At 35.5% G+C, this 25,151-nt stretch overlaps 3 protein-coding genes across 9 annotated transcripts; all 3 read right to left on the bottom strand.

The window, feature by feature from the left end:
• Window positions 1–921: 921 nt before the first annotated feature.
• LOC126603181 (cytochrome P450 CYP82D47-like) lies at window positions 922–3,011 on the bottom strand. The gene is made up of 2 exons (XM_050269946.1): window positions 1,853–3,011; window positions 922–1,724 (listed from the first exon to the last, which is right to left on the bottom strand). Exons 1-2 carry the CDS (start codon window positions 2,810–2,812, stop codon window positions 1,098–1,100), a joined length of 1,587 nt encoding a protein of 528 aa, XP_050125903.1. The 5' UTR covers window positions 2,813–3,011; the 3' UTR covers window positions 922–1,097.
• An 11-nt stretch (window positions 3,012–3,022) lies between these two features.
• Window positions 3,023–6,937, bottom strand: LOC126603183 (uncharacterized). Of its 7 annotated transcripts, XR_007616189.1 has the most exons (8): window positions 6,481–6,772; window positions 6,325–6,362; window positions 6,017–6,079; window positions 5,319–5,386; window positions 5,032–5,170; window positions 4,287–4,621; window positions 3,873–3,927; window positions 3,023–3,257 (listed from the first exon to the last, which is right to left on the bottom strand). XR_007616189.1 is itself a non-coding variant. In XM_050269950.1 (5 exons), exons 1-4 carry the CDS (start codon window positions 6,747–6,749, stop codon window positions 4,560–4,562), a joined length of 432 nt encoding a protein of 143 aa, XP_050125907.1. In that variant the 5' UTR covers window positions 6,750–6,937; the 3' UTR covers window positions 3,693–3,927; window positions 4,544–4,559. The 7 variants fall into 7 exon arrangements, 4 of the variants coding, with proteins under 4 accessions (XP_050125907.1, XP_050125908.1, XP_050125906.1 ...); XR_007616188.1 differs by lacking the exons at window positions 5,032–5,170; window positions 5,319–5,386 and having other exon boundaries at window positions 4,544–4,621; window positions 6,481–6,937; XR_007616187.1 differs by lacking the exons at window positions 5,032–5,170; window positions 5,319–5,386 and having other exon boundaries at window positions 6,481–6,936.
• Window positions 6,938–7,481: 544 nt separating this feature from the next.
• Window positions 7,482–9,786, bottom strand: LOC126603185 (xanthotoxin 5-hydroxylase CYP82C4-like). Its single transcript, XM_050269954.1, has 2 exons — window positions 8,821–9,786; window positions 7,482–8,109 (listed from the first exon to the last, which is right to left on the bottom strand). Exons 1-2 carry the CDS (start codon window positions 9,784–9,786, stop codon window positions 7,486–7,488), a joined length of 1,590 nt encoding a protein of 529 aa, XP_050125911.1. The 3' UTR covers window positions 7,482–7,485.
• Between the last annotated feature and the right edge of the window lie 15,365 nt (window positions 9,787–25,151).

The following is a 25,151-nucleotide window of genomic DNA, read 5'->3' on the forward strand; positions in this document are numbered from 1 at the left end:
AGATGTTAGATTAGCTAACGACTAGGTTTGAATCCACACTGTTATGCATGAACTCCACACCTTTCTACCATTGTGGCAAAATGCTACTTACAAATACTAATCATTCAAAATTGTCTTAAATTATTACATTATTTTTATAACTTAATATATATTTTTTATATTATAGAATAAATTTTTATGAAATCACCTAGACCACTTATGTCCTAACCCACTGTTCGACTAAAGCTTAGCATCTTTTATAACCTTGATTTTTTGCACAATGTTTTATAATATTGATATAGGAATTGTACAAAAAACATGAGATGCGCAGAGCCTTACGTTTAATAGAGTCTCATATTTAATGGTCTCCTTAGCATTTTTTTTTTAATTTTGGTTAAAGAAATAATGACTAAAATTAGTAGTTTTTTTATTGGGAATTTTAACGAAAAGCACCTGGTACTGTTCACTTTAACGAAAAACCACATTTTTACACTAAAAAGTCAATCCTGGTACTATTCACTTTACCCTTTATTTTGTCCTTATCATTAAAACTCAAAGTTTTCAAGCCCTTTTCATTAGTTTTCCTTTTTTTTATTTCATGTTATACACATATATATTTACACTAGAGTTGGAGGAAATAAATTAATATCAAACTCGTTATTCACGAAATTCAGGCCTATTACGAGTGAAGAAGACTGTACGTACATAATACTAAATAACAACTGAAATTTTACTATGATTTTTTTGTTTTTTCATACATAGACCGATAGACAGCCCTCCAATTCCCACACAATAATATCAAAAGGCTGATGTATTGTTTGAGGTAGCTCAATTTAATTATGCCACGCTCCCAATTTTACCTAAGAGATTGCGTATTTAATTTGTTTGCTTGTACGTACTAAAATACAGAGACTAGTAAGAGCATGCTCCATGCGAGGAATATTGAGTAACATAAACCACAAAATTTAATTATGTCCTCATCTGCAGATATGTCTAAAACGTATATATCCAGAAGTTTTTCCAATAGATAGACATTCAGATAATAATTAAGATACTGACTAGAAATGGAACATACATACTGCTCAAACTGTACAAGGATTTACGTACTAAACGGGTAACTAATTCATAAAGATTTGGGGAGTCAAGCGCGGTTTGACGAGGACATCGAGAGGGGTGAGTTTCATATTTGTAAGTCCGACGCTTCCGGTCATATCAACCGGTGCATTTTTCAGAGTTGAGACATCAAACGCATGTAGAAAACCAGCCAGAGTCAAAAGCGTCACTTGAAGGCCAAAAGTTATACCAGGGCATGCTCTTCTACCACTACCAAAAGGCATGAGCTCAAAATGCTGACCACTAACATCAATATCTTTATGGGTGGTGAGAAATCTCTCCGGCTTGAACTCCATCGGGTCGGCCCAAACCCGTGGATCGGTTTGGATCTTCCACAGGTTCACCAACAGCCACGTGCCTTTCGGAACATGGTAGCCTCCGACCGTGCCGTCCTCGGTGAATTCCCTTTGGCCAGAGATTGGTCCAGCAGGACATAAACGCATTGCTTCTTTAACAGTTGCTTGCAGGTAGACAAGATTGCTGATATCTGAGTCGTTCACTAGCCTTTCTTTACCAACATGCTTGTCTAGTTCTTCATGAACTTTCTTCAAAGCGTGACGGTTGTTCAAAAGTAGCGAGAGTGTCCATATCAGAGTCACCATGGTTGTGTCACTCCCTCCAAGAATCAGACTCTACAAATAATTGAATCATAATTCGCTTGGTTAGTTAAAACCAAATTTAACCGAGAAAATTTAATTAATTAGTTTGAACTTTTAAAAGAGAGACAATCTAGTTAACTATAAACGAATTTAGTATGTACCAAACATGTTGCTTTGATGACTGTATCAGTATCGAAGCCTGAAACATGTGCTCCATCAAGGACTGAAAGCATCACACCCATGAAATCTTGCTGATCTTGGCCTTTAGCTCTTCTCTGCTTGTGCTCCTCCAACCATCCCATAACAATACTGTCCAACGCTTTGGCAGTTTTTTTCATAGCCTTCTGATGACCGCCCAAATCCAACCACCAAAGCCAAGGAATAGCATCTCCCAACACAAACATTCCCACCAGGTGAAAGAACTCCCTCATGGCCTTTTGCCACGTTCTTGCCTCTTTCTCATCATTCGAATTGCCATTAACAACATTAAAGACTCTCTTTCCGGCAATCATCCTTAAAATCACATTTAGTGTCAAATCCCCAAACCACTGTTTCATCTCCACCGAAATATCAGCCGACGATCCACCATCTTTTCTTTCGGTCCATCGCTTGTACAGCTTTTTTAAACGCATCTCCACTTCGGATACTCGAACGCTTTTGAGTAACTCGAGCCTTCGGTTTGAGAGTAGCTCGAGGGATGTAAGTTTGCGTATTTCGCGCCAGTATGGACCGTAGGGGCTAAAGCCGAACATAGCAAAGTCATAGCTCAAGTGCTTAATCCCTAGGGTAGCGGGACGGGAGGAAACAATGGAGTCATTGGTGGTGAAGCACTCCTTGGCAGCCTCCCAAGTATTTATCACCAGAGCTGAGTGGATGCCAATGTTGAAGGTGAAAATTGGTCCATATTTGTCGACCAAGGCTCCCAAGGTTATATGGGGAAGCTTGGATCCTCCGAATAGATCGAGATGACCTAGCAGAGGCAACCCACCTGCCAATTTTGGTGGTTTGGAACCCCTGGAATTGGTAGCTGCCCTAAACTTTTGTATGAAATAGTACGAAAATAGAAGTACGGCAAAGAGTCCAGCTATGGCAGTGTTTAGGAATGGGAAAGAGAACTCCATTAATTGGAGCTTGGGTTACTTGGTTATCTATCACTACAATGATTCTTATTTATTGTACACGATAACATAATTCCGAGAGATTGAGGATCCTCTCTCGGATCCTTTTATGAGGATAGTAGGGATTCTTAAATCGTATCTATTCATCGTTTATCGTATATCGTACGATCATCTTTTTGTAATGTATTATTCATATTTAATTTTAAATAAAAATATTTAAAATAATTTTTAATTGCACGATATATAATGAAGGAACATAATTTAAAATTTTCAAGAATCTACGCTCAAATATACTTTTGGCTTTTCCAATGGATTATTGGGATTTGGATTCTCCGAGGCAATTGATTGGAATCCTCTGATAGAAAATCCTCCAGAATCTACGCTCAGATATACTTTTGACTTTTCCAATGGATTATTGATCCCTAGGAAGCAAACTGCCAATCGATCACTACCACAAAACGAAAGCATTGATCAGTGGTCCAGTACTTTACGTGAAAAGCTAAAAGTTATCAGGAAAGAAAAATGTGTTATTCTATCAGGACAACTGTTACGGAAACAATCTCAAAGTGAGATTTTACGTAGCTTCACCGTAACATTATATTTTTGGCAGAATATGTTATAAAGCCGGAAGAAGAAGAGTGATAAAAACTAGAAATATGACCCGCGCGTTGGTGCGGGATTAAAAACCGTATTAAAAAATTATGTTTCAAGGCTATAAGAGATTGTTATAAATCGTTAATGTTATTTAAACTGAAAGATGTTTAAACTTTTTGTAAGAATTTTACATGAAAGTATAAATTGGGTGAACGAACTTTTTGATACGGTCGATATCATTGCAAACCATTTTAAATTAAACGAAGAAGGTACGTAGTTGGACGCATGGTAGTTGATACGAAATCTATTATCAATGTATCTTGCAAAACATCACGGAAATAATAAAAAACAATTCTGACAGATGACAGTAAAATAGTGAGACAAACTTGTACCAAACGTACAAACAGGACAAATACTAATTAAGGGGAAAATAACCAAGAATAAAAAGATGAGGCTTTTCAAAGCTTACCAAATAGAATCACGAGGCAATTTTCCAAAGCATTAAGTGATTTTTTGCAATCCTTCTTCGTAAATTTACAAAAAAAACACAGGAATAATTATATAAGCAACTAATAAGCTAAAAAGCTGATACAAATTAAGAAGAAAGCATTGAAATTAAAACAATACAATATTTTAACACAAATTGAATGATTCAAATCTCTGTATAGTTATCAATAAAACAGGTGAGTGCATTTTCAACTGTTTGGGTTATTTACTTTAGGTAGATTACACCCTTCACATGCTCGGTGAGGAAAACCAATTAATAGCAAATTTAAGGAAAACATCCATTCTAAATATGAAACGAAAGCACATACGTCAAGTCAATCTTCTTACTATATTTATTTAATCCAATGATGCATCAAATATAAAAATTAAATTATACCTCTACTTTGTAACGTTTTGATTTTGTTTTATCTGCAGCTAAACCAAAATTTCGACGGTTCCCAGTATAATTATGTGAAACCAGATAGCAACACCATGTAAAAGTCATATTGGGTGTCCACACCCACACCTATCAATTTACACATAAATTTGAACTTTGAATTACTTGGGTTTCAAAGATATTTGCACAAAAATTTGAAAAAAGATGAATAAATTAAAACAAAGTAATATCCACTGGCAATTGAGACTGACCCAAACCTGTTATCAAGCTCTGCTATACGAAATAGAAGTGGGCCGCGAAGAGAACTGTGCAGTATCGACAAAGTCTAGAACAACCTGGAAATTTACAAAAGTCAAATTTACAGCCAAAGAAGCAATTATTTACTGAATTATAAAGAAAAATCTTCACAAAATAGTGTCTAGTTTTACAAATAAATGAAACCCAAATTAAATTTCTTGATAAAAACTAAAAGCTTGAAAGATTAACTGATTAAGAAAAAACGCATGAATCCTACCATAAAAAAGATGTAAACTTTTGCATTGGCAAACGATTCATAATCTAAAAATGATATCTTAAACAGAACACATTAATCCAAGTCAAAAGTTCCCAAATTTAAATCAACCAATACGAACAAAATATAAAACATGGTTCATTGTTTCTCTTTGCATTTTAAATCACATGGTGTTTCCCAATATACTATTGTCTTAACATTTCTTATACTCATGCATTAGATAAAAAATGATACCATGCTAAAATTACATGGACTGCTTTATCACGGTTTAAGGAAGCAACCCCAAATCATAGTATCTGCATATTTTTTCAGATTATCTAAAACACTTAAGCAAAACCATCACTTCTCCACTGAAGCCATGTGAGGTGAGCACCTGAATCAACAATGAAGAAACAAAGAAATCAATCTTCGATCACCAAACAAAGATTCAAACCCAGAGCTGTGTAATTCATCAAAAAAATTCACAAAATTGATGAAAAATTTGACAGAATCGATTGAAGAAAGTGCGAAAATTATTAAACCTGATCTTCTGGACGTGATGCGGTGGGGAGAAATCACATCAACCAGCAACCAATCATGCATCCATAACCTTCCAATACGCAAGAAATCGAAATAAAAATGGAGTTCCAGAAATCACACGAAACATAATTTAAAGTTGTGAATAAACAAAACACAGAATTCTGAATAGATCTGCTTGCCTAATAACAAATCAAATTGACAGCAGCAATTCTTTGTTCTACGTTCTTCCAATGATGATCGGGCAATACTGTTGTTAACGTAGATAAAGGTAAAGGACACAAACCTATAACAACTAATTCAAATATATTCCTTTCAATCTATAAACTAATTCAAAGATCTGCTCTTCCTGGATATCTAAGGAAATGAATAACATCTCTAATGTTGTCAATACCAGTAGCAAACAGAACCATCCGTTCAAATCCTAAACCAAAACCACAATGTTTGACAGCCCCGAAGCGCAGCAAGTCAATGTACCACTCATATGGCTCAACAGCAAAGATAAAATCTTTTGCAACACATAAATGGAAACACCAAGTCATCCAAGACCATCCAAAACCATAAAACAACACAGCAACGACACCAAAATTAAAAATAAATAAATCCCACAGATTGGACTTTCACACTATAGAAAACATAACTTTCACAATATTAAAAAATACAATTTGTTGCAGAAAATGCGTAAAAAACCGAAATTATTTACCTTGAACATAATTGGCTTCCAAGCTTGTATACAGAAGCCCCAAAGAACGAAAAGCACAGTGACCTGAAACAAAACACAGAAGCAAATCATACAACCAAACAACAGATCTAAGGATATAAACAAAACACCCAAAATTACAAAAACTAAATTGCAAATAACGTAGAGCAACGCGTTCTGAAACGAAAAACACAAACAAATCATCGACCCGGACAGCGGATCTAATGATATAAAGAAAATACCCAGAATAAGAAAAAAAAAATTCATCCACAAATCCCACCTCAACATGGAAAACTACCGGAAATACTCACCAATAAACGACGGTGGACCTTGGAGGTAACAAATCACCCTGATAAAATGGAAAAACCAACCAAGACGAAAATTAATAGAAATAAATTATTGAAATTAACACCCAAATTCCAGAAATGAAGAAAAATAGAACCTTAATATGGAAATTGAAGCTTTACTTGCAGATCGGCAACGGCAAACGACATCCAGTGGCAGGGTACCTCAAGAGTGAGAGAGACAGCTGAGAGATGAGTGAGAGACGCAGAGAGAAGTCGAGATTTGAGGGCGATAGAAGCAGACTTTTGTGAGAGAGAAAAGTGAATACGGAAGGAAAAGTGGAGAAAATGCCAAAGCATAACTTTTTACTGATGATCGACGCGTGGGCAAGGCGGGCAAATCCAGAAGACGGAGAGGATAAATGCGTGGCCTCGGAGGGTAAGAAAGTCATTTCACTGTAGAAAATAAGGCAAAAAAGTGACTTAACAAACGAATTGAGGGGTATTTTGGTCCGCACACTGCTCTAAAACAGTAACCATATGTTTGGGTTTTAGTATATATAGAATGTGAGGTGGTATAGGAGAGATTTTCGGGGTATTCAGAACATGAAGTGATACATCATATGTTATTATACAAGTTATAAAATACTTTTGTTAAAAATTAACGATTTATAAATAAAACTTTCCTCTACTTATGTGAAATAACGTTCTTTAGTTCATGACGTCAGGTGAAGAGATTATCTTTCTCCATTTGATCATAATGGAGGGTGTAACTATTTAAACTTATCCGATAATATAACACTACTGTTTAATTTTTAATTGTTATGTAAATAATCATGTGAAGGCTCATATTATAACTCTTAGAATTTATAATTAAGTTGGTTAAAAAAATTTAATTTTATATTTTTCAAAACATAACAACAAGAAAAAAGGTCTATAATTATTTCAATAATTTAAAAAAGTGAGACAGTTTTGAATCTAAAATATATGAGTAAATTACCAACAATCATAATCACTAAAATATCATACCACATACCACACTACTGGATTCAATTTCTCCTCTCTCAATAGCTTGTAGCATGACAGGAAGAAAAGATACACCTTACATCAAAATAAAAGCTGTTTAAACCTCCTTAATTAATCGACAAATTAAGCAGTTCAAGTTTTATTGTTGTTCAGACACTTTGACTAGAGATAGAGTTCACTGGGTAGACGTGGGCTGAGGACAACTTCCAACGGAGTTGCTTTCGGAATGGTTAAACCAGGACTCTCAGTCAAATCAACAGCCTGACCCGACGCCGTTTCAATCTTAAACCCGTGCAGCAGTCGGGCAAGCGTTAGGTGAAGAACCTGCATGGCAAACGACACACCAGGGCACGACCGTCTGCCAAAGCCAAACGGCATCAGATTAAATTGTTGCCCTCTGACGTCGACATGGCTATGGCTTTCCAAGAACCTCTCAGGAACAAAAGCAGATGGGTTCTCCCAAACCCTTGGATCCCTTTGAATCTTCCACACATTGACCACTAGCCGGGTGCCGGCTGGCACGCGGTACCCTGCTACGGTACAGTCTTCCAGAGCTTCTCTCGGTCCCAAAAGGGGCCCAGCCGGGTACAGACGCAGAGTTTCCTTGATTATGGCTTGGAGATATACCAAGTTTGTGATGTCGGATTCTTCAACCTGTCTTTCTGTGCCGACGTGGAGGTCTAACTCTTCTTGTGCCTTTTTCATGGCATCGGGATTGTTTAAGAGTAATGAGATTACCCATGTCAGAGTTCCTGCTGTCGTGTCACTCCCACCAAGTATAAGCGCCTACAATTTCCATGTTTAATTTGTTTGAATTAAAGTAATTAAATGACAAATAATCAATTTTCAACATTAAAAAGTATGAGTTCATTACTTCCGAATCTAATAACGTGAATTTGTAATTAAATAAGTACTAAAGTATGTAGCTCATTGTGTGCAAATAGAGCGAGATTTATATCACAATATTGAGGTTACACTTAAACATGATCTAAAATCTCGGGTCTCCATCAGTTAATAGCCTACGTGGTAAGTGTGTACCACATTTTTTTTTTCTTTAGTACAACGATATATTTTACACTAAGAGGAGGGAGAATTCGGCTAAACTACACAATCGGCAATCTAATTTGGTATCGAATTCGCTAATCACGAAATTCAAACTTAAAACATCTCACTTACAATTGAAGAATAATACCATCAGACCGTAGTACTGAGTGGCATGCCACACTTCTAAATGGCAACCAAACACACCGCGTCCCAATCATATTATCCCGCCCAATTTCTAATTGAGACAGTTTTCATCTCCCAGTCCTTAGAATCCTAAATTCTTTAGAGCTTTCAAAATTTACGTAGTAATGTGAAAAAAATTAAAATTTTCTTTCCTGTTTGCAAGCAACTGCATTAGTACATACCTCATAGCGTATTTTAAAAACTATCTCTAAACGGTACCAATAGTGTCATGCTTCTCTAGATTTTAAAAAAAAAAGACAGAAACCATACCAGACAGGTAGACTTGATGCTAGTATCTGAACTATACCGAAAATTTGAAAGCTGCCCTTCCTCCTCAAGAGACAACATGACATCAATGAAATCCTCATCACCTCCTTCATCCTCCGCCTCACCATGAGAAGCTCCTCTCCTCTGGCGGTGCTCCTCCAGCCACCCTCCGAGTATTCCATCCAACTCTTTCGCCGTCTTCTTCATCGCCTTTTCGTGCCCCTGCAAATCCAACCACCAAAGAAACGGCAGTGCATCTGCCACCACAAAAATCCCGATCAGATGAAAAAACTGTCCAATCGCCTTCTGACACCTTCTCGCCTCGTCCCCATCTTCGCATTTCGCCGACGCGCCAAAATAACGCTTTCCCGCCACCATCCTAACCACCACGTTAAGCGTCAGCTCCTCCAACCAGTGATTGAGCTCGACAACGGCAGGTCGTAAACCTCCGTTTTGGACCCACAAACTGTACAGTTCTTTTATGCCCATGTCGAGTTCTGACGTCCTGACATGTCTGAGCATATCCAGCCTTCGATTCGAGAGGAGCTCGAGCGTTGCGATTTTTCTCATCTCCCGCCAAAATGGGCTGTAGGGCGCGAAGCCGAACACGGCATAGTTGTAGCCCATGTGCTTGGCGGCCACCGTCGTGGGTCGAGAAGCGAGTGCCCTGTCGTTGACTGTGAAACAGTCTTTTGCTACTTCCCAGCTGCTCACTACAAATGCTCGGCGGCTGCCGAGGCGGATGTTGAAGGCTGGGCCGTACTTGTCCGCCATTGCCCCAAGTGTTCGGTAAAGAAGCTGGTCTCCGCCTCCTAGAAGGTGGAGGTGGCCTATGATTGGCCATCCACCGGCGGGTTCCGGTGCTTCTCTAGACTTGGAATCTTTCACATTTTTTTTAAGAAATGAGCGAATGAGAAAAATGAGGGAAACGAACAAACTTATGACTGTTAATCGGATAGAAAGATCCATGATTGGAATAATGTTGCGACGAATCAATGAAATAGCAAGCTCTGTTAGGTTGATTTATATACAAGTAATCCACTGGGGATTTCAGTAGGTTAGGCATAATGAAACATGCCGATTGTTGCATTGGTTACTATCTGGAGCAGTCTTTTGTTGCATTGGTTACTATCTGGGGCAGTCTTCAACCTTAATTCTGACTTTCTAGTAAAAAAACCATTAATGCTCGAATGTTGACGAATTAGAATAACTTTATAGAATGCTACCATTAGAATATCATTTAGTATATTTTATTGGATCAGGATCCTCTCCTGAGCAAATGGAGAGGATCCTCCTGATCGGGTCCATCGGGCCGTTCAAAATTTATCTAACGGCTACAAACAGGGAGCTCCACTAAAAGTTATAATAATTATAGCCGTTGGATAACATTTGAACCGTCCGATGGACCCGGTCAGGAGGATCCTCTCCATTTGCTCAGGAGAGGATCCTGATCCTATTTTATTCTCCTTGATTGCATAGGGAGATTAAATTTTTAAACCAAATTTACAAATCAAATAATGTGGTTATTGATGATTGGATTATTACTTAACGTTGATTAACATACTTATTTTCTATTGGTGATACATCATTTGATTTGCAAATTTAGTTTAAAAGTTTGGTCTCCTTAGCATTACCCTTTGTGTAAATCATGTATTGATATCTCATAGAGTTGACTTTCTAGAATACTATTTGTATTGTATAAACTTGTATTCCATTGTAAAAGAAAATGGCTTTTTAGGCAAAATGGTCCTTGAGATTTGTATAACTCATTACTTTAGTTCCTGATATTTGAAATTAATAGAAGTGGTCCTTGAGTTTGTTCACCATCAATCATTTTCGTCATTCCGTGAAAAATTATGTTAAATAAAGACCAAATGAAAAAAATACACTCAATTTAATAAACAATGTGCCAAAATGATTTGACAAAACTTGAAGGTATTTTTATCACTTTATCATTAGTTAATAGAGATTTTACACGGAAATACCAAAATGATTGATGGTGGACAAAGTTATGGACCATTTTTATTGATTTCAAATCTCAAAAATCAAAATGAAGAATTATATCAATCTTAAGGACCATTTTGGCTAAAAAACCGAAGAAAATTAATAAAAAGAAATTTATTGAGAATTCCTTCCCATGTATCTAATCCTAGCATTAGCACTCTTCAACATGGTATCAAAGCACCGTTTCCGGTGACTTTGATTGCCCACATCGCCACTGTTGTCGAACCAACAAAAAACCCAAAATCAAAAGAGATGTCCACTAATGTCTCAAACCCCTTTACTTTACATTCCTCCGATCAGACTGGGGATATAATTGTTTCCTAAACACTTCAATGAGACAACTACAATACATGGGGTCGTGCTAGGCAAATTAGCTTGAGCGCGAATAACAAACTCAGTTCGGTTGATGGAACCATTGAACCTCCATCTGAAACTGACAAGCAGTTTGCATCATGGCAAAGATGCAACGACATGGTCCTTGCTTGGATTCTGAACTCCGTACTAGATAACATTGCTAGCAGCGTTTCTTTTACACATCAGCGACATATGTCTGGGCAGACCTGTGAGATGGCTTCTCACAAGGAAAAGATTCGCGCATCAATCTGATCAAAAGAGAAATCATCGAACATAGACAAGAGCAACAATCAATCTCAATTTACTACACGAAACTGAATGCACTATTGATGAATTAGCATCCTACAATGAACCGCCAACCTGCACTTGTGGGGGATTTAAAAAGATCAACGATCGAGATGAAAAAGAAAGGGTGATGCAATTTCTGATGGAACTAAACAAATCCTATGCTGCAATACGTGGACAAATTTTGCTAATGCAGCCACTCCAGACACTCGAAAATCATACTCCTTTATTCTTCAACAAGAAAAGTAAGTAGAGATATCCCTTATTCATAAAAGCATTAATTCACATGTCGTAAATACAACAAATAACAGGGAACCTGCTACACAAGCCCATCAGTCACAAAGAGGGAAAACACCTCTTCACTGTTCATATTGTGATCAAAACTACCACACAATTGAAAGATGCTATTTCCTACATGGTTTTCTGCCTGGTCACAAATACCATAGAAAAACGGTGAAGCCTCCAAACAAGAAAAAGCCTGCTGCCAACCATGCTAAGACAGGCACTGAGGCCACCAGGGATGTTGACAGAAAACACAAAGCAACATCCAGCGACAGCCCAAAATTCACCACAGAGGAGTACAACCAGATTATGACGATACTAAAAAAGAGCAACATTGACGGGTAATCTGCAACATTTTGCGAAAGCCACAGGTATAATCACACCTTTTTCTAATATGTCAGAAGTTGCCTCACATAAAACTTTATATTGGATCATCGATATCGCGACAACATACCATATATTTCATTCACCTCATTTATTAGACATAAATCATTGTCTACATTTTAGACTTCGTTCAGATGCCGAATGGAGGATGAGCTAATATAAAATCAGTTGGTTCCATACGAGTTACTCCTCATATTAAACTCAACGAGGTATTATATGTGCCCAACTTTCGAGTCTATTATTATCTGTCATCAAGCTTACTCAGGCACTAAGATGCATAGTGATTTTCTTTCCCGATTTTTGTGTGATAGAGAATCACCACAAGCAATGATGAGGTGGCCATTTGTGATCTTAAACAATTCCTTCAAACTCATTTTCGAATCAAGGATATTGAACACTTGTAATATTTTCATGGCGTGAGGTGGCTCGGTCTTCCTAAGGTATTGCCATCTCTTAGCGTAAATATACCCTAGACATTCTTGACGAAGCTTGTTTACTTGGTGCAAAACCTAGTTCATATTTTTAGTTTATTTATGCAACAATCGAGAAACATTGAGAGGTTATTGTGATGCGGACCGGGCTCAATGTCCCTTTACGAGAAGGTCCGTTACAAGTTATTGTATATTCCTTGGAAGTGCACTTGTGTCTTGGAAGAGTAAAAAACAATCCAATGTTTCTCGGTCCTCGGCTAAAGTGAAATATTGTCCCAACAGCTTCTGCCACATTTGAGTTTACATGGATGAAGTTTCTATTAGCGGGTTGATCATCTTGGACCAGCGAAGTTACATTGTGATAGTCAAGTTGCCTTTCAAATAGTCCCTAATCCGGTTTTTCATAAGTGCACCATGCCCTAGAAATCGACTACCATATTGTTCATGAACGGATACACTAAGGAGTTATTACAAAATCTTACATCCCTAGTGGATAGCAACTAGCTGACATATTTACGAAGCCATTTGGGCAAGCTACATTTCAATATCTTCCTGGCAAGATAGGATGTTCATGACATTCACACTCTACCTTAAGGGACAGTATATATTTGGAAAACAATATCAATCAGTATATTGGATTCTCCTTGATTGTATGATTGGATTCATGTAAATCATTTATTGATATCTCATAGAGTTGAATTTGATATGGCATTTGAATAGAATAATAGTATTTAAAGTTTGTGTGGCTCTTTTTATTATTCATATTAATTAAATAGTATCTAACAACAACACCAAAAAAATAATTAAATAATAAAACGGGATGAAATGTGCTTGTAACAATCAGTCACTCTTTTATTCTTAAGTTAACGCCTGACAACAATTTTAGACTTTTAAATGATGAATATGATTCACTAAAATAATGATTCTAATGTATAGCTTATAATTCTTGTGCTAAGAATCAATTATTCTATGGAAGAAACGTAATAGTTATTTGGGTCACACATGATCATAACATATGATTCATTATAAGATATAGTTGTTGATAATTAAATTGTTATTTAAGTGTTAATTAACGTGTTTATTTCATATTGGTAACACATCAAATAATTTACATATTTGGTCTAAAAATTGTTTTACCTAGTATTATCCTTATGTTAAACTTCATTAGGTTAAAAAAAATATTTGTAAAATCCTTTTCATTAATTTTCTAATCTCTATATATAAAAGGAGGACCCCAAAATAGTGAAACATCCAAACTACCATAAATTGTCCCTAAAGAATTATTCAAAATTACAATTGAACTAAAAGGAGTTAAAATAATTCGAGAAATATTAATATTGAATGAATTTATAATCTAAAAATTTTTGAATGAATTTGAAATTTTAAACTTTAGAAAGAAAAAAAAATAACAAAACCCCATGTTAGTGGGTGGTTTATGTTTTTTTTTTTTTAGTACATTGATATTTTTACACTAGGCGGAGGATGAGTTTAGCTAAGTCACATAATAGGCAGCCTAATTTGGTATCTAATTCACCATCCACGAGATTCAGACCTAAGACCTCTCACTTTTAAGCGAAGAGGAATATCATCAAACTGTAGTACTCAATGACAGTGGGTGGTTTATGTTTAACTTCTAATTATTTTCAAAAACATTTTTTAATAAAAAATATATAAATACAAAAACTTAAATATCTTAATTTTTTTGTGAAAAAGCACACAAAAAAAAAACTTTAATTTAACATACAAAATCAAGCATGTGACAAAGAGGCCAGTAATAATTTATTAGGGACTACATGGTCGAGGCTTCTCTAGTCTAAAGCCCAAGGCAAGGGACGTGTTTGTTTGTCAGGCCAAGAGGCCCTAAACAATTGTTATATATTTATTACTTTTTGGTTCATGTCATAAAGCCTTAAATTTGTTTCTTTGACGAGAAATTTTTCAATGTATTTAGATTTTTTAGGATTGATACGCCACATGTTATAATACATGTGGATGAAGACTTAAAAAAAAAATTATTTCCACTTATACTTTGACATGTGGTATACCATATTCTAGCCACATGAAAAAATCTCTCCGCAATGCCAATGAAAAATAGAACTACAGAAAAAGTATTTGGATTCAAAATGAGCAAAAACTCAAATACAAATGGGACCACCAGTATTTTTTTATTTTTTTTTTGTTCAAAGTTACTCAGTTAGTTAAATTTATATATGCAATAGTCTTCATAGCTTTTGTCATCAATTTCTATATGCAATGGGTCTTCATAGCTTTTGTCATTAATTTTTTGATAAAACTGATGAGGGTGATGGGCTATGTGTTGGATGGGGACTGGAATTTGCTACTTCTGCAGAAGAATGAGTAAAGGCGGAAGAAGAAGAATAAAGGGGTTGGGAGGGGGTTGAGTTGGATTATCGACTGACAATCTGAGAGGTTTTACCAATTTTTTTTCTTTATTTTTAAGTAGGACTAATTTAAAAAATTATAGATAATGTAAAAATATTATCAATTTATATAGGTGTCTAGAGAAGTATGTAAGTTGAATTGTGGGTGTCCAAAAATAAAAATTGTGGGCCAAAGTCCAAAGTTTAAACATGAAATGGGCTCCCAGGCAAATACATTACACCGTTGGCAACTTAAAAATACCTTCTTCTCCTTCTCATACATTACCGATTCAGTGGGATCAGAACGATGATGATCCTTCATCGTCGTCTAGAGCGTATAATGGCATTCGACGATTCGTGGCATGGAAGAAATTAAACTTTCGTTAATCTCGCGAAAAATTAGAACTAAAATACTGAGAATTTCAATGTATTTGGATCACCGTTTTTGATCTCGCACAATGTAGTACACGAAAGTATTTAGATTTTAATAGAGTGTTGAAATGATTGATGAAACAAACCAACAAGTCATTCCTTTAGAATAGTTTGATGATTGGTATCTTATTTACTTTGTTATTAGATCTAGATACAAGCATTCAGATTTAATGTGGTCGGTACAGTTTCTTTCGATAACTAGGTCGCGGTGAAAAAAGAATCTCATGTAAAATAACACAAGCATTGGTATTGCATCTAGGGAAACATGAATTTCATGATGGTCTGGTGACCCGTCTTCGACATCTGTTAGAGTTCTACCATGTCTAAGCCTTACATTTCAGGCTTTTTCTTTCTGTGTTTGGTTGCTAACTTCTGATGAGGCAAATGAACTCTCATACATGGTTAACTTTATTTAGGACTCAAATGTCAAGGTTCGGCTGAGTTCGTCATCTTATTGTTTGCAAGTGCGTATTGAGATTTCTCAATTTAGTTGGGTTGTATAATTGTATTTGACATGACATGAAATTCAATCGAATATGGTGTGCCATATCAAATTTATAGCTTTCGGTGTTGTATTCACTTGGTGTTCTGGTGCCCTCTTGCCTAGACTTCCTAGTGCTTCGTAAAGATCACAGCGAGTTCCCTTTGACTCCCGCCTTCTCTGTTTCCTGCTGTTCTTGAAATTTATCCCTTGTTTATTGTAGTGTCGGTGAATTATACGTTTAATCGTGAGATAAGGCCCGAATTTCGGGTTCTTTAGATTTTATTTTGGATTTTGTTGGAGCAGTTGTCTGTAGTTACTAAGTGCTGTTTTGGTTCTCTGAACTCAGTCTTAGATTTTGACGTCGTCGAGTATCTGGGCAATGACTTGGACACGCTTTTCTACGTCCAGTATTTGAAATCCTACTTAAACGCTAACCTGAAAATAAATTCCAACTGGTTTTGATATACAGGTGATATTTGGTAATACATGGCTTTTCTGCTTTCTCATTTTGTTGTTGATTTATGCACTGATTTTCCCAGCGACCTGGAGCTTTTTACGCAGGTTTCCGACTCAAGTGTTAGTTTGGGAAAGTAAACTGTTATTTTGTTTTTGTGAAAGGTGATTTGTGTGTTTACGTTTTCTTTGCAGAGATGCTTAATGGAACTTTTTGGTTGGGTGAATTTGCAGGCTTCAACGTATAAACGTCGCAGTTCAACGTCCAGTTTATTTTGAATCATTTGAAACGATTAAGTCCTGCCAATAATCCGGATATCATAACTTGATACCCTTTAAAATTGTCCTGCCAATGATGAAGAAAGTGAATAGTACTGACTTTGTCTATATTATTATTAGTGGTGCTTAATTCAGAAAACATCATCTCCACAGAGACTCTATTTGTCCCCGTTCCAAGTGTATTTTCTGAGTAAAAAGAGGTTCGCTCCCAGATTTCCTCATCGGCAAGCGAAAATGATTTCTCCAGATTTTTCGGTATGAATTCAAAATAATATGTAGGAAAATTGAAAATTGAAAGATTTGGGAAAAGAGAACTAAATTTAAAGGAGCGCAACGGCTCAGAAAAAAAGCAATTCAAAATTGGAGGTTCGTTTGTTTCTTTCTGCTTTTGTGTGGCTAGCAACAAAACCAACTTTTAGGGTAACTAAAGTCAAGAAATTGTGTTTGACAATTGCCTAAATTATTGTTCCCTTAAAGTTTCAAAGGGGAACCAAACGAATTTGCTAATAAAATCATAGTATAATAATAATTACGTTGAGATCAGGCTGAAAACATCCCAACATAACGCTGACGGCATTCATGATTAATTATATGACAGTCACTTAATTTCACTGACCACGTTTTACTCAACATGCATCCACCATAATACTATGTTACGTCCCCAATTTTTTTTGTCGAAAAGAACAATTCATTAAGCATAAAGGAGGTTACACGTCAACCTAAAGAAAGGCAAAATAACCCAATACACATTAGGAGAAACAAATACCTAAAAATACAGTCCAATCAAATAAACAAAAATTAAAACCTTAATCTCTAATCTCTAACCACAAACCACAACGCCCCCCGCCCGCCACGAAAGTCTTGCCAGCAACCATAGAGGCATAAACACTAAAAAAAACGACTGAATGGTCAATTCGACCCAGATATTGTAGCACAGAAGTAACAAACCCGTAACCAAAAGGACCCCACACCCAAATTTCGTCACCGAAAACGCATAACCAAGAGATAGTCACCGGATTCAAATTTCATTCACCAATCCCTGCAAATATATACAAACACAATAACACATGGATATAAGGAGGCTAAGGAGTATGTAAAACACGCTTACTTTGGCCGATGCCACATAACGCTTGGCCTCGAGGGAATTCAGGTATGCCGGTCGGGGAAGGGAAAGTGGAGGAGGGAGATGAATCTAGCAATCATTTTCATCCAAGAGCCCGTAAATCGGAGCAAAAGATGGGGTGTGGGGATGTATTATGAGTAGGAGTGGCAGAGGGAAAAAGTGAGGGGAGGTGGAAGTTTGGGTTTGGAAAGGTACGGCCGAAGGAGAGGGAGGGAAGGAGAGGAGAGACATGAAGCCCAAATCTGAGACAAGCTCAGGGAAAAACACTTCAAACTTAATAATTTAGAAATACGAAAAAAAAATAGTTTATTTTGTAGCGACATAAGGGAACCAAAAAACTCTCAGGCTTACAAGTAGATAGATGATGAGTTTTTTTTTTCTTCTATTTGAACCTTTAAAGTGTTTTTATATAAATTGTGATGTATTTTTTCTTATTTACTATCCTTGTCAATATGGGACTAAAAATATAATGATATTTTCGAGTCTTTAATTGATATGTACAAGTAATGAATAAGCACTAAATTAAACTTATTGGTGATACATCATATGATTTGCAAATTTGGTCTAAAAATTTGGCCTACACATTACTCTTTGTTGAAGGTTAGACTTGGAACGAATGTTAAAAAAATGCAACCCACACAACTACTAGCCAGTAATTAAAAAGAAATTAACGACCACACAGAAATTAGTAAAAACTGAAAACAGTAAACATGCACATAACATTTCGAAATGAGGACATCTCATTAATTTTAAACAACAAAAACATTGTTTATGATTAAACTTATTGATCATTTAGTTAAATTCCATAAATTTAAACTCTTATAAAAAAAATCGTAGAAGTTGGAAAGTTAAAAAACACACATATTATTTTGAACTTGGGACCACCTTGTTAATTTTAAACAACATAAACCACCATTTCTGGTCAATCTTTACGATCATTTGGCCAAATTTTATAAATTTGTACTCTTATGGAAAGAAATTTGTAAAACTTGGAAAGTAAATAAACATGTGTGGTGTTTTGAACCTGATGCTAGTTCTAGTTAAATTCTTTGTCATTGGTAATGGGTCACAGTGAAATTTGGTTGTTTGTCTAGATTTGAAATATATATATATATTGTTTTTCAAATGGGTAAATTATTGCTAGATTATTGTATGTGTTTGTGCTTATGTTTGAAATGGAGTGGTGACGATGAGAACAATGGCAACCATGGCACACGGATGTGGGGAGAGCATGTTGGGGACGAAAAGAGTAACTGGGATGTTTGGACGCATTTGTTCCTTAAACACTGGGGTGTTTGGTTGCTAGTTTTATTAAGGAAAGTGGGACACATGTTTTAACTTTATTGAGCCACATCATAGTCAATAAAAAATGGGTACTGACCAAGTATTGTCCCAATTTGTGCATTGTTTTTTTTCTTTCTTGAATAATAGATTTATGTATCTAAATAATATTGCTATGCATTATGTACTAAATCAATGGATGAAGGAAACAAACGGTTCAATTAGCTTGATTAATGAGCTGCCACTTAATACTATGGTCTAGTGGTATTTCTCTTCACATGTAAGAGAGAGATCTTAGGTTCGATTCTCGTCAAAAGCGAATTTGAATCACATTATTGCTAGCCCATTGTGAGGCTAAGTCCATCTCTTCTTCCTTAATGTAGATAATATTGTTTGTTAAAAAACATGATTAATGAGTCATGTTATCTTTTTCGTTTCATGTACGCTCTTATTCAAGAAAAATATTTCTTATTTATAAAATAATACTTAGTAAGAGAGCTAAAGAACAAATGTTAATACAATTATCCATATTCTTTTGTGCATACTGAGGGATCTACTAGTACTTCCATTAATCCTGATATTTCTCCAAGTACAGTTAATCAAGATATTAATGGTCAACTGCATAGTTCAACATCTACAATAGGCAATACTTTTTTCTCCTCAACTGATACATCTTCTTTGCTTCCTATCCTTGACTCTGCACAACTCCAGATAATTCTTCTTATTACTCCTTCATCTCATACTCACCCCACTATTCCAAGTACAAATAATGGTATTCAAACTCAGTTGAAGACATGAGCATTACAAGACAAAACTACTCAGCATTTATAGCTGCTTTACTAGAGTTACAATCATTACATTTCCATGATTCTAGTGCATTCACAGACTTCGATTGTATAAGTACTAGATTCTCTTTCATTGCTGATATAGCTGAAGTTACAGAGCCTAAGAATTTTAAAGCAGCCTCTACAAAAGTGCAATGGCAAAATGTCATAGAAGAAGAGTTTGATGCATTGACAGTTTAAGGAACTTGGAGATTAGTTCCTCCTCCAGATAATAGAACTGTTATTGGGAGTAAATGGTATATAAGATTAAAAGAAATCCTGATAGGACAATTGCAAGGCATAAGGCACGATTAGTGGCACAATGTTATAGTTAAGAACAAGGCTTGGACTACTCAAAGACATTTAGTCTAGTAGTTAGACACACCACTGTGAGGTTGATCCTTGCATTGGCAGTTCAAAACAACTAGAGCTTAAGACAATTAGACATTAAGAATGCCTTTTTACATGGGGAATTGGAGGATGAGGTTTATATGAAACAACCACAAGGTTTTGTGGATTCAAAACACCAACACATGTCTGCAAGCCAGTCAAGTCTCTTTATGGCCTTAAACAGGCTCCAAGAGCCTGGAATTCGAAATTCACTAGCTTTCTACCTTCTTTGGGGTTTAAAACTTCAATGTCTGACACAAGTCTATTTGTGAAAGAAGATGATGGTGATGTCATTATCATGCTCTTATATGTGGATGACATAATATTGATAGGGTCAAATACTGCAAAAATCCAATATCATCTATCATCGTGCAGAAGTCTTTGATTTAAAAGATATGGGGCAGTTGGCATATTTCTTAGGACTTCAGATTCAATACCAAGCAGATGAATCTGTATTTGTTAATCAATCGAATAATACAAAGGAGTTATTGAATAAAGCAGGCATGGAGGCATGCAAACCAACCTCAACTCCTTCGAAGCCTCACTCTCAAATCCTTGTGTCTGAAAGAAGTCCTGTTGAAGATCCAACTTAGTACAGAAGTCTAGTAAGGGCACTTCAATATATATCTTACATCCACAAGACCCGATATAGCTCATATTGTTAATGTTGTATGTCAATATATGACACAACCCTCTGAGCTACATATGCATTTGGTTAAAAGGATTCTGAGGTACTTAAAGGGAACCATTCATTGTGGGTTAAGGTATACAAAGTCATCTGACTTCACAGTTTCAGCTTATTCTGATTCTGATTGGGCATTAGACATAAATATTATGGTTTATCTTGGTTTTAATCCAATCTCGTGGCAATCTAAACGCCAATCTATAGTATCTCACAGTTCTACAGAGGCAGCTATAAGGCTTTGGCTCATTGTGCAGCAGATGTCTTTTGGATTCAATCTTTATTGAAAGATCCGCATCAGTTCATTTCAGTACCACCACACTTACAATGTGATAATCTGTCAACATTAGCCTTGTGTTCCCGGTGTTTCACTCCAAAATTAAACATATAGACACGAATTATCATTTTATTCAAGAACGAGTGCAGAAATGAGATATCACGGTACAATACATTCCCACTAAAGAACAAGTAGCTGATGTCTTCACCAAAGGCCTTCACAGTCCAATTTTCAGTAAACACTACCATAGTCTCAATATTGGTGCTCTTCCTCAGGTTGTTACAAGTGAATCAGAGACTTAGTGTCATTAAAAAGATGTCTTGTAGTCAATCTAAGCTCTAGTAGCTTAGCTTGAGGTGGGAGTATTAACCATAGTCATTTGTGATGATATGGTTACTTAGTAATACAAAATATAATCTGTTGGAATGTGTGGCTAGGTAGTTAAGGTAGTTACAAGGGTAAGATTGGTTAGAGTTGTATGAGGGTATTATTGTAATTAAGCTCATCAATTCAACTCTATAAATCCAAATGTAAACTGCCATTTATGGCATCAGAAAATATATACAAAACTTTATATTCTCTTATACTCTCTCTAAGAGCTTCTTCTTCGTTCTTTCATTGTTCATAGATTTTAGAGTAGTTAACACTCTGCTCCCTCTCTCGCCCCATTAACATCCTCACATCCACAAATGTCGACATAAATTTGTGATTGGACAAGTATCAGTTTAGCAGATGAGGACATAATTAAATTTGGTGGTATATATATGTTGCACAGTATTCTTCGCGTGGAGCATGCAGTCACGAATACAAGCAAACAAATTAAATACAGAGTCTCTAGGTAAAGTTGGGAGCGTGGCATAATTAAAGTGAGCTACATCAAACAGTACATCAGCCTTTTAATCAGATTATGTGGGAACTGGAGGGCTGTCTATCAGTTTATGTTACGTATGATAAAAAAATTATAGTTAAATTTCATTACATCTTTAACCAAAAAAAAAAAAAAAAAAGAGTATACTAGATAATTGTCCGTGTATATAGCCACCCAAAACAATTCGATCTTATCACTTGAAGGGTGATCCGGCTATCTGTCATAGTGGATTGAACTGTACGTATAATATATTGAGATTCATTTATTTCAATCTTGAATTTGACATCCATGATAGTTTCTTGGGCCACCATTTATTTTCTTTGAACAAACGGGACAGCATTTATTAGATCTAGAAACCGTGGGTTCCATTCTTTGGGACATGTCATGGTGGATTGAAAGAGTATCATAGTCCGCACTCACCACTTGTGTTGAACTTTCCACATAGAAATTTCATGCTCCTTGTGTCGAACATTGCACAAAGAAATTTCGTGCTCCGAATTGTCCATTTCTAAGTCACCATTCATGAAACATGCTAAGGAGACCCTCTCAACTTTCAAAATGAGATTTTTTATGGACTATTCGTCAGCTCATATTTTTAGTACATTGTTTTATAATGTTGGCACGAAAATTGTGCCAAAAGATGAGGTAGCGGAAAATCCATAAAGAGTTCCATTTTTGAGAGAATCTCCTTAGCATTTCTACACCATTCATTGATCATCTTTGTAAAAATACACTCAAATTGAAATCGTTTCGCCCTTATATTGTGAAAATCTTAGTGGTTGTCAAATCATAATTAGATAACAAAATATGAAAGTGATTTTTAGGATGATTGTTGGAAAAATATCGGCCTAGGACTCTTATCACGTGGCATAGCTTAGGATTTGATGGTCTTGGATAATGATGAGATAAGAAGCCTAGTTAGGCTAGGCTTTTTTAAAGGGTGATCGATGTTGTCAGATGTGTTTAAAGGCCATTGATGGAGTTTTGATGATGAGATAAGAAGCCTAGGTGGGCTAGGCTTCTAATATGATGTGATAAGCCTAGATAGGTTTTTATTTTGTTTGAAAAGTCACGAATGGGAAGGATAGATACATATCAGTCTTTCTTCTCAGAGTTTGAGTTGCAGTTGAACACCATCAGGCCGTGCCAAGCAAATACCAACCATATAAATACAAGATTTTGTGCATCGAAAAGAGTCCCTCTAATTCAACACACAAATTACCTTCCGTAAACCTCTCAAACATCTTGAGATTTTTATTTTCTTTTTTTCGTCAACACATCTTCAGTTTAGATAAACAACATTGTGAAGGCAATCAACGACATCTTAAGTTTGGATAAACAACATTGGAGCCGTAGAATCAGCCGATCAAGAAGCACCTTCAGTTTGGATAAACAGCACTGCTTCGAGACCAATTGGTTATTTATCCAAGTATTGGTCGACAAGGATTTTCGAGTCCTTGTTGGTAGAGGTCATTTCATTAGCCTTCTCGGCGAAGTGAGGTGTTACAGGTTACTACGTTCAGCACATTGCAAGTCGAATTTGATATTGAACTTTGCAGAACTAGCAGCCTTGTCTTCAGGCTCTAGAACCCGAAGGCTGAGACGTATTCCTTCCTCAGCCGTAGTCGCAAGATCAAGAAGTCAGCAGCGCAGTCAACGCGACATCAACATATTTTACACCCCAGGATGTAGTTAGCTTATTAATTACTCGGCATGCGCGCCACATAGGTTTGGTAGTTTTTTAGGGTCAACACATACATAGCTATCTTCATTTGTCTAGTTGATTAAATTCACACATCACATATAACCAAATTTTTAGGATTCTTTAGATATAAACTCTTGTAAATCTTATTGTCTAGACAAAAACTCACCTCATATTAAACATTCAAATAAAACCCAAAATTCAAATAGTCTACCATATAGGCAAATAAATGACCTATTATAATAAAATACTTACAACTTATGCCACAATGCCCTAAATATGTCAATAAATATTATTATTACTCACCTTTAATTATGCCAATGAGCAATGAGCTTCTGTTTTAAAACCACGTATTCCAAATATAAATAATATCTATAACTACTAATCTATCTACATATAAATTAATTTACCTAAATTCTTTTAATACAAACTAATTTACCTATATTTTAATACAAACTAATTTACCTACATTCTTATAGTACGTACCTACATTCTTTTGATACAATATCACACTTCTTATAGTACGTACCTACATTCTTATAGTACGTACCTAAATTCTTTTAATACAAACTAATTTACCTAAATTATTTTGTTACAAGCTAATTTATCTGCATTTTTATAGTACGTACTAATTCACTAATGTAGTTATTAATTTACCTATATGAACAATACTCATATAATTTACTTATAATATCCAAAGTAATCATATGCATTTTTTTTATTTACAATATCACACCTATGGGGTAGGTAAACTATTTTTACACTTCATAAACTAATTTACCTACATTCTTTTGATACAATATCACACTTCATAAACTAATTTACCTACATTCTTTTGATACAAACTAATTTACCTCTATTTTTAAAACTCACTAATTTACCTAATTCCTTTTGTTACAAGCTAATTTATCTGCATTTTTATAGTACGTACTAATTCACTAATGTAGTTATTAATTTACCTATATGAACAATACTCATATAATTTACTTATAATATCCAAAGTAATCATATACATTTTTTTATTTACAATATCACAACTATGGGGCAGGTAAACTATTTTTACAGTATTTCTATTCTAAGTATATGTACTAACATATAGATAAGTAAATTATTTCCTATGAAAAGAAAAAAATAGATACATTATTTTATATAATTTTTTGACACAAATTATTTGTCTATGTTTCAAACGGAAAACACCATAATATTTTTATTTATATTACCCTTTGGTGATTGTTGGTAAAAAAATATGAGAAAAGAAGCCTAATCAAATAATAGAGGTTAGTTGACATTTAATTGCATTGAAAACAATACAAAGCAACAATTAATTTTAATCATAAGTCAAACCAAATGCACGTTACATTCTATGAGGGTATTTTAGGAACACGAGGATTATAAAAATGGAGTTTTAATGAAAATGG

The sequence above is a fragment of the Malus sylvestris genome, chromosome 15 (assembly GCF_916048215.2).
Source record: "Malus sylvestris chromosome 15, drMalSylv7.2, whole genome shotgun sequence".
In the NCBI taxonomy this organism is placed as follows: domain Eukaryota; kingdom Viridiplantae; phylum Streptophyta; class Magnoliopsida; order Rosales; family Rosaceae; genus Malus; species Malus sylvestris.